The sequence below is a fragment of the Telmatherina bonti genome, assembly GCF_933228915.1.
Source record: "Telmatherina bonti genome assembly, chromosome: 18".
NCBI classification, from domain to species: Eukaryota; Metazoa; Chordata; class Actinopteri; order Atheriniformes; family Telmatherinidae; genus Telmatherina; species Telmatherina bonti.
The window spans coordinates 21,773,325-21,783,573 of NC_136616.1; the positions used below are offsets into that span (position 1 = coordinate 21,773,325).

At 39.8% G+C, this 10,249-nt stretch overlaps 2 protein-coding genes across 2 annotated transcripts in view; both read right to left on the minus strand.

Annotated features, from left to right (window-relative positions):
* Positions 1 to 4,461, minus strand: part of rgs12a (regulator of G protein signaling 12a) — a gene marked incomplete at both ends in the record, with an annotated part of 31,509 nt that extends 27,048 nt beyond the window's left edge. Inside the window, 2 exons of the mRNA XM_079258224.1 lie at positions 938 to 1,030; positions 2,662 to 4,461. Coding sequence (XP_079114350.1) covers positions 938 to 1,030; positions 2,662 to 4,461 — 1,893 coding nt within the window. The remainder of the gene's footprint in view (positions 1 to 937; positions 1,031 to 2,661) is intronic.
* A 2,344-nt stretch (positions 4,462 to 6,805) lies between these two features.
* msantd1 (Myb/SANT-like DNA-binding domain containing 1) lies at positions 6,806 to 8,732 on the minus strand. The gene is made up of 3 exons (XM_079258184.1): positions 8,137 to 8,732; positions 7,771 to 8,064; positions 6,806 to 7,430 (listed from the first exon to the last, which is right to left on the minus strand). The coding sequence occupies exons 1-3, from the start codon at positions 8,388 to 8,390 to the stop codon at positions 7,139 to 7,141; spliced, it is 840 nt and encodes a 279-aa protein (XP_079114310.1). The 5' UTR covers positions 8,391 to 8,732; the 3' UTR covers positions 6,806 to 7,138.
* Positions 8,733 to 10,249: the final 1,517 nt, after the last annotated feature.

Sequence of the window (10,249 nt, forward strand, 5' to 3'; positions counted from 1 at the left end):
AAAAAACGATACAACAGAAATCAGTTGATTACTTGGTAAATGTTTGCAGCTTATCACAATAAAACAACAAAAACTGCTTTCCAAACAAAAGATTTGAAATTAGCAATGAAAAAAGAACGCTACAGCTGAAATGGCCCTTTATGGCTGGGCGTGCGGCACATCAGGGACAGGACCGCTTCAGAAACGAGCACTTTTTAACAACTCTCTTTAACATGTGCAGGGTCAAACCTGAGGAGTAAATTTGTTGTCTGCATTGCTGAGTACAATGTGTGGTATGTAGCTAATGCGTAGCTATACAATGTAGTACGCACCCATTCAGTTTGCTCTTGTCTGTGTTCATGTACCTTCAAAGTAAATTGTACATCAGAGAACTGCGTGCGTTTTTGAATATGAATCAGTGTGCATGAGTAATGCGCGCAAGTGCAGACAAGCAGAGAAAGAGTTTCACAGCGACATGAGAGAATGTGGCACGATATGCAGTAGTGCAGCCGTGCTCATTAGCAAGACCAAACAAACAGGTCCATGCCTCCGACTCACACAAAGACAACTTTGTGAGTTACCCCTTGCCACAAGTGTAGCAGCAAGCGCAGGGTTCAAGACAATGGAAATGAAAGGTTAGAAAAGCGCTGCAAGAGGAGAAGAATCTAAAAAGAAAAAAAAGGGGGGGGGTTCAGCTGAATGTCCACATTAATGACGCAAGCCTTTTTGCATATGAGCGTTAAGAGAATGAGAAGCACAGACATGAAAAACACAACAATTTTAGCTAAAATTTGGAAGACTTTCTTTGTCAGAAATAGCATTGCATGCCATAAAGCTCCTATTTATAGGCAAAATGAATCAAGCAAATGGCTTAAAATGTAATTCAACAATTTTCAAAGTTCCCCAAAAATTCTACTGGAAAGAAAAGCACTGTTAAGGATAAGAACTTGATCCCTACCTCAAGATCATCCAGTGATCGTGCCAGGCTAAGACGTTTGGAAGAGCGACGTTTGGAGGCCCGGACACCTCCTATACCCCAAAACCTGGATATCTAATAAAGTACAGAGGATATAGATTATCATAAACACACAGACCCATGTCAATATCTGGTTACACCATTTGGTTTATTCTTCGCAACACAAAACAAATAAATTTATAGCAAAAAGACAGAATCCAAAAGCTTAACTTTATCACTTGTGATACTTTTAACTACTTAGATTTAGTACTAAAACACAGAATCAGTTGTGGTTCTGTGGTTTTTAAAAAAGAAAAAAAAAAAGGTTATTTCAACTTTTAAGATTGTGCACAGTTTTTGTCTGGACATTTTACAGATGATGGTTACTCAACGACCATGCATCAACGGGGTTTTTAACAGAGTTTTTTAAACCAAAGATCTGGAAATATAAAAAATTATCTTCTTAAATTTGTTGTATTTCTGCAAAAGCTTCTGCAACCAAAAGAATGCTGCTTTCACAGTCTGATCAAAACCACCATAACAGATCAGATAGAAGCAACATAAAAGATACAGCATTCAAACTGTTCCAGTCTTCCTTAGTCTTTTGATCAGTGGTTGAGGCTAATGTTTAAACAAGAGTTTAAGAACTACAGATAATTACTACTGCATGATATGGGCTCTAGCCTGTAATTTGTCTGGCTTCCTGTACAAGATAATTTTCATTCTGATCTAAAGCAAGCTGTAAGACAAAGACCTGGTCCAACTTTGGCTTAGAAAGGTAGAAAAAAAAAAAAACTTTGTGGCAAACTAGAATAAATGCAGGAAATGGGGGATGAAAACTTCATCATTGAAGCCAAATTTTATTCAGCCCACACTGTATGAACTCTTGATTTACAAGCATGCATTTCCTAACATGCTGACTAATTGGAGACTTCTGTGTGGTCGAGTGAAGAAAAATACTGTATATAAACACACCTTTTTTTGCTCTTGGGAGAAGCTTCTTTGAGATTTGATGGATATACAGTGACATCTTGTGGGCAAAGAAGAGACATGGAATAATTTATTTTCCACTCATCCATGTTTAAGGCATGGGGAGATTTTCAGGTCTTTTCTGAGCTGAATTCATGATCAACATCAACTGGCTGTTCAAAATATTTAATTTTAGAAGTCATTATTGGCAGATTGTTCTGAAAAAAATTCAATGCTTCCTTAGTCTGCGTGTCAAAAAGTACAGAAAAAGATGATAATGTGTCATACAGCCATGTTTAACTTAATACTGAGTATTTTAAAGCTTGTTTACTGAGTTGAAAGGTTCTTTATTTACATATGACTACAATTTAACATTAAAATAAGTGGGATACGTCATCATAATATATATTTTTAAATCGGACAGAACACTTTAAGTCTCACTAGACTGTTTGTAAATCTGCCATTATTATTATTATTATTATTATTATTATTATTAATAATAATAATCATTATTGTTATTACTGTGTAAGGTTTTTTAACCAAATGGAAATGAATGGATATCATAGAGACACTTGTGTCCAACTCCATTTAATCAGATTCTAGTTTAATATTTGTGTTCTTTTATGAATAGTAAACGATATATTTGATCCTATTCAGGCTGATGAATATGATTTGAAAAAAGTTTTTGTCTTGAAGCACAACTTTCTCCAGCAGATGTAAATTCCAGCTTTAAAGTCTAAAAGAAGTGTCTCACTTACATTTTTGTTGCTGCCATCTGTCCGCTGTTTCTGTCTTTGTTCGAGAAACCTTTTGGTCCATTCCTCTCTGGGGGGGAGCATCATGGCCTCAGCTGAGTGGTACTTATCTGAGGGTATCTGGCTCAGTGGAAGGGGCAAGTTATCTGTGCTGGTACTGAGGTTAATGTTGGAGGACCAGTTGTAGGTGGGTGTCTCTTGAGAGACAGAATCATTACTTAGGACTTTGGGGCACTTTGACCTTGAGAACCACCTTTGGCTACTTCTAAGGGGATCTCCAAAGAAATTTGTTTTTTTAGCCAAAGGTAGAAGAGGGGGTGGGGGCTTGAACTGGAACTCTAGCCTCGGTGGAGGACCTCCATAAAAGCTGGTTAGAGAATCAGGACCAGGTAAAGACTCCAAAAGGGAGTGTGTGCTGGTACTGTTCTCTGGATAAAGTATTTGGCCATTCTTGGATTGGTTTACTGGGATGAGGTCTTTGGCCGGAACATAATCCCATGGACAGCTGGGGAGGTGGGTCCCATGATGGTTTTGGATTTCACAAGGGAAATCCCTGTCCGTTCTCTCCTCTGGTGGAGAGGCATTTCCAATACCACTGTCCCCATTGCTGCTTGCACTGCCTTGTTTGCTGGTGCTGTCATTCTCCTTTGCTTGTTGCTGAGCCTCAGTGTCCAGTCTGACTCTAAGTCTTTTAACTGCTTCCCCCATGTCACTATAAAGAAGTGTTACAAAGTGAAGGACATCTTGAGGGGTCTGAGGGAATTCCAGGCAGCCCAAGGCATCTGGATCTGAAGTGCAGTCAAAGCCAAAGCGGCCAGCAATCCCTATGTGGTCATCATGATTCCCTAGCTCTGGATCAATAAAAAATACATGGCAGGAGGCCCGCAGAGGACCATCCTCTGGTACACGACCATTGATAATGTGTGCTGTTGTGACAAGGCAAAAGAAGCGTGGATCTTCAGCACACACAGCTCCAAGGACAAGGTTCTCAGCTGGGAAGGCAGCCAAAACAGCTCCTGCATCATCACACAGTCGAATGCAATCAAACATGACCTTCATCATTACCAGAGTGTGGGTATCCTGCTCTGTCCCCAGCTGGCGAATTCGCTCCCGTATGGCTTTTAAGCACTCATCCTCTGATTCACTTGTGTTTAAAATTAACTCTGTAGTGCTCAGGTAGCCTACCACCAAAGTCATGTTTAAAATAGTCCATTCTGGATTAGCTTCGTCTGTGTCTGTCAGAAGAGAATCTGTGTCATTCAGATTCACTGTTGTTTCTTGCTTTGATTGGGCAGCTAAAACATTCCACTGGTGCGACCACTGTGACATGTCCGGCTCTGAAACTGGTCTCTGTTTATAAGGGACACCATCAGTACAGTTAAAAGAGGATTTGCTTGAGTCATCCGATATTGTGCGGAGAACACCTTGCTTTTGGAAAACACCATTTTTTTGAGCAAGGCCAAATTTTGCATCATTGAGAATGGGGTTTCCCATTAATCGTCCTTCTGTGTGCGCAACCAAACGCAGGGGCCCTTTGCAGCTGCCAATCAGCTCCACCACAGTCTCATGCGATGCCATGGACACATCAGTCCCATTAATGGCCATGATGCGATCTCCTTGTTTAAGCCCTACCAGGTTAGCAGGGCTACCCTCCATGATGCCACTCAACACACACGGCCTCTGTCCTGAGATAGTAAAGCCATACCCCGCACGACCACGGATGACCTCCACACCTCTAAGTTCATCGGTGGCACTCAAATCCAGATGCCTCCTTGTGCCCTCAGGCTGTCCTTGTATCCTCATATTAGCTGCAGCCAACTGTGACATCCAGCATGTGGGAAATGAAACACCTGCAGATTGCCAACACTATTGTGTTGTTGTCATCCTACAATTCTGAAAAATAAGGAAAACACAGAGAAAAACAATTATATTAAAAAAGCTAAGTTTGTTTGCAGTTTATTAAATTGCATCAAAAATGTAAAATATTATGATAAAGAAACAGAAAATAATTAACAAACATGATCTAAGCTAACTTAAATTCTGTTAGAAATCCAAACAAGTATAAATTACATACTTATCCACAGTCCAAAACTCAGACTTTTAAAGCCATCTGTAATTAAATAAACTTTTACCATTTTTTTTATTAGTGCATATAAACTTGAGGCAACTACTATTCTAATGATAAAGGCACTAATTGAGGACATTTATATTTAAAGATGACAAAACACATAGAACGCAACTGTCATCTAAACCAAAAAATGAGTGTTTTCTAGCACAATGTTACTCTCACTTCCCAGACAAGGCAATTTAATAAACTAGTATTAATAAAGACATCAATCTTTTTTTAGCCATTATATGTCAAGCATGAGAAAGAGACCGCTTTTATGTCCAAACACTGCATAGTATTACTCCCATTCACCCCTTCCTCCGCCCTCTCCCCCAAAATTAAGTGCCAGCTGGCTCCCTGTTCACGACCACTTAATCAGAACCACACTCTTCTGTTTCAGCCAAGCACTTTTTAAATGTTATAATACTCAAATCACCACAAAGGGTTTCAGGAAAGCAAAACAACTCACAGAACTGACTGCTTAATTTTGTCTAACATACCATAAACATTCAAGTATAAGGATATCATTTTACCTTGAGGCTTATACTAACAACGCACTAAGACACTAGTAAAGACAAAGTTTTTGCCATTACCTGTTTCGCGATTAAAAGTTCCGTGGAAGTTCACACAATACTGTTTTCCTCGATAAAACCTTATAAGTTAATATTTCCCCACTTTAAAAATCTATTCTTCTTTTTTTTTTTTTTTTTTTTACATTATTAACATTATTTTGCTGTGATTCGGTGGTCCATATGGCAGCATGTGAGGGAGCAACACCTTACTCCATTCACCAAGGCGGATATTACAAAGCGTCTTTCATTGTAACCATGACAGCGTAACGTCCCTGGAGCACGTGACGTCCACCTCTGGCCAATCACCACGCCTGTCACGTTCAACATTCAAACAATTGGAGTGACGCTATTGGTTAATACATGCGGCAGTTGGTAGACTTTGTTTTAATATTTTGTGCTTAAGTAAATTTAATTTAAAAGCAAAGACTTTCCTATGATTGTTATTATCAAAATATAGAAAGCTTGAATGTTTACGTTTATATTAAATATCCTGATAATACTAAACACGGGTCCAGAAAACATATACTGCGATTACACATTTCACAAACTGCGGTCAATTACTAAAAAAAATATTAGACTTTTATTTATAAGTACAAAATAATTCTCACCTATATGGTTTGTTGAGCCCTACGTTTGTCTTTCATGTGTATCGCCGCTGGTCTTTTCTGCACTGATGCGGAGTGTAAACAATAACTGGTGGTGGTCAAAGGGCTGCAACGCTTGTACACATGGTTTTACTACATGTGCGCAACCAATAGAGTTGACACGGTTTTTAAGGGAGGGTTGTGGTAATTTAATGGGCCTGTAATGTAATGTGACGAAAGAATTGAGCTTAATTTATCGTGGTTATATTGAGCAAAAAGCAGCGCAGCTTTCTCATTCTCGTGAAGCTGGTATCCCTGAGTTTATAGAACTGACTTAATCTCTCATTTATCCAAATCCTCTTGAATTAGACTGAAAGTCAAAGACCTTAAGATTTCATTACTGCTCCTTTTGTGGGTTTTTTTTTTTCAGCAGTGACCAGAGAGGACCACATACTCCAGCAAGTGAACATTATACTATTTGAAAGACAGCAGGTAATTTTGATTGAATGCTTGAAATATTTTGTATAGAAAGTCCATGTGAACAATCTTCTTTTCAGTCAGTTTAATGTCATTGAATCAAGGTTAGCAATTATTCTATCTTATCCTCATGCAAGAGAAGTAAACTTTTTTTTAAACCAGAAGTGAAATAGTTCTTGGCAGCACAAAATGGTATAACTGAAGGCTGTATAAATCCTTTATACAGATAAACAAGTTTGTAGATGTTTTGTAGCTATTTTGTGGGAGCTTTTCTCCCAATTGCATACTTTACAGTAGGGTTTCACTACATTATACCCTATTTTTGCACACAACCTTCCACACAAATATCTTTGTATAATGAAAACACCACAAGGCTGTTGCTCCCACAGGGATTTTATTTGGGGTATTTGAGATATTATCAAGAAATTTAATATACCTAGTATTAAACTAAAATCTCCAACGGGAGCCTAACTTACTGTAAATGCTAAAGTATCAATATGTCTTTACAGGTATCAGATATTCAGTCACTCTTTGTGTTATTCAGGCACCCTCAGGAATGGCAAAGGCATATAATTTGGGGTGCATCTATCTAAGGTATGTACAGACAAGAGTTCTAACTTGGTAAACTTTTACAAAGTTTACAGTTAAAGTGACATCCAAAATTAAAAATACACGTGTTCCTTTAACTTAGCTAAAAGTCAGGAAATTGATGTTTCCCAAACAAATATACTCTCACACTTTTAAGGTTTTCCTTGGTCTTTCACCCCGCCCGGACCCCACGCCACTGAAGTAGTGGAAAGAGGCTGGATCATCTTCTCCAAAAGGTTCATCATCCGCTCTTGCAGCTGCAAACACTGGACCTGGAGGAGGTTCTGCTGGTGCATGGCTCGACGGACCTCCCTGCACGTCTCCTCTATTGCCCGGCTTGACCTCTTTTGTTGCGTCAACATGGCCTGCAAAATCTGTAGCTTCTTTCTTTTTAGGAAAAGGCGCCTGTTGGTTTGCTTCTTCCTTCCTGAGATGGGATGGGAGCTGGACAACAGAGATGAAAGCTTTTAGAGCAAACACGAAACTATACTTAAAATGATAATGTTAAAGTGTTAAGATAATTCAAATGTAAATGAATCCATATTAAAAGAAAAGAATATATATTTTTTAAAAATCATAATTTAATTATTTTAACCCCAAAACAAATCATTGTCAAATATAAAATATATTTTGATCTGATATGTTAAGAGCATCTAATGACTCAAAGATAAACATTAAAAGAAAGAAATGGTTGATTGTTTCCAGAAAACAGCAGAATATACACGTACATAATAGTCTCCTTATGAACTTTCATGCAACCAGAGCTGCTTCTTGCTCCTGTTACCTGGAGCCATGCGTGTGCATGCTGTCAGAGCTCAATGAGTCCAGTTCTTCTTTGATCTCCATCTCATCTGAGGAGCCAGTATATTCTGGCAAGAATCCCATCACACCCTCCTCTGGCTGGGACAAGAGGTTGTCTGTGGACTGGGAGGAAGTGGAGGGACCTCCAGTGGGGGCCTGAAAGTCCAGAGAGTTCCCTCTTCCGTTCTCCAGTGGCTTGGAGAGGATCTTTTCAATGGGCTTGTAGTAAGGCCAGTCTGATGTCTCACCAGCTTCACCAGCTGTGGCTTTCAGTCTCCTGTTAGAGGAAAAAGTTGTTTTTACAGTGATGCAACAGCTGAAATCACATCCATTGAATGTGGATAATTACCTGTACTGGAAAGACATGTTGGTGATTTTCATTTTGATCTCCTCTTTAAAACGCTGCTCTCCGGTCAGCTGGAAAAACCTCTGGGACATCTTCTCGTAAACCTTGGCGTTCCTCTTACTTGTTTTCAATTCATTGTGGTATTCCTCCCACACGTACAAGAGGGCTTTCATTTCACCATCGGTCCAGTTCGGTGCCCGCCTGTGTTTCTCACTGTGGCCTGGCATCAGGTAGCTGAAACTGTCCTCTGTTGCCATTTTTGAAATGGCTCTCTCAGTCTGTGCTGGCAGGATTTGCAGAGATAGGATCTTCAAAGGTTGAATTTGAAAGTCTTTTTACTGTGCTAAGAACTGAGTGCGGTCTGCAATGAAGTGGGGACACATGCAGGAAAGAAAACACACCACTGTTCTGCCTGTGCCCTTCCCCCTAGCCTAGCTGAAAGAGGACTCAAAATGGGGCCTAAGGCAGGAGAGCAATCCGGTTAAAAGCTTTTAATGCCGCATGATGTCACCGTGACATCAAGTTGCCTTGGCAACGGGGAGAAAGGCCCTTTATTTTCCCTCCCCTCTTTTCTTACCACTCCCATCCGCTCTCTTTTGCCTTCCATTCTGCTCCACTGGCAGCATAAAAAGCTTTTAGCTGAAAGGCAGCACTGTGAGCGCATAAGATTGCTGACAGTTTTGAAATATGAGCCTCCGAGGAGGAGGGGGAGAAAAAAAAAAAGGAGAGCTCAGGATATGTGTTTCCCTGGCAACAAGGCAATGGACTTGGTAGTCAGCCAACACACTGCTCCATTTAAAAGCTTTTAATAATAGACAAGTCAATTTGAGAGGGTGGAGAGTGAGGATTTTCTTTATCTGGAGTCATGCAAAAAAGGAAGCCAACATTTCCAGTCTGTTGTTTGGAGGTAAAAAAGCAAATGAAGACATTCATGTGGAACAGTGTGATGCTCTTGTGGATTTTACATGCAGACACATGAGATGAAATGGTAACATGCGTTAAGCAACTGTGGGCAACCCTGCAGAGAAATATAACATCCTGTCCTGTGTAATCAGCTTTCTTTGCACGGCCATGGGTGGTAAACAATCGACCCCTGCAGAGGGGGTTTCTCTGACCAGTTTAAGAGCCCTCCCCCTCCTCAAATCTCTGCAAAGGGAAGTGGGGGGGGGGGGGGGGGGGCCCTGCACTAATGCAGCTTAATCTATTTTATGTGCATTTCTTCTCTCCTATTTGGTGCTCCCTTTCCCCCCTTCCTCCATTTCTACTCTCATATTTCCCTCAAGAACATTGCACCAAAACCACAATTTTAGTGAAATACAAATTTTTTTTCTGCAGCATTTTACCTTCTGCTCTGTCTCCCGATATGTTACTTACTGCACCTGAAAAGAACAGAAGACACAAGTCATCTGTTATCACTTCATCTATATTAGTGCAACTAGTTGCTGTCAGTCCAGCTTAACTCAGTTGATTAGATCATTAACCCAGCTGCATTTCTACAAACCTGACAGGCAGCTGGTGCATTGTCATAGAACATGTTGGCCGCTTTGCGCAATCTATCACATCTGTCACTTTAGATAAGGTTCTGTCACTGTAGAAATGAACAAAGGGGGGGACGACTCAATGTGAAAGGTTTCAAGTGTGAAGAGATGCTTTTAGTCTTTCAGTGTCTCCTGACTGGCTTTCAGTAAGTAAAATCGAATATTCGCAGGGTCACTGTGATGGTTTTTCTTTTTTTTAAGGAAATGACCCATTTGTTCAAGTCTTGAAATGAATTACATGACTATATTTTACGTCATGCTTAGAATTTTGGTCCTATTTAGTTTCATAAACCATGGTCTCTTTCAGCATAAAGATATTTAGATAACCTTATAAATGTTTCATTCATTACGACAGAAGTAATCCTTCCTGTTAATCTAGTAGCCAGACTAATCTACAGTTAAACTGCTAATGTCGAGAGGCAGAAGTCAGAATTGTCAGTGATATACATAAGGTAGCTGATTACTCACATCCAACAACATGCATGGAACTATTTTCCAGAAATATCACAGATTTTTGTAGAAATAATGTTACTAAAAACCTGCCAACACTGAATTTACACAGATCATCTCAGAAGATC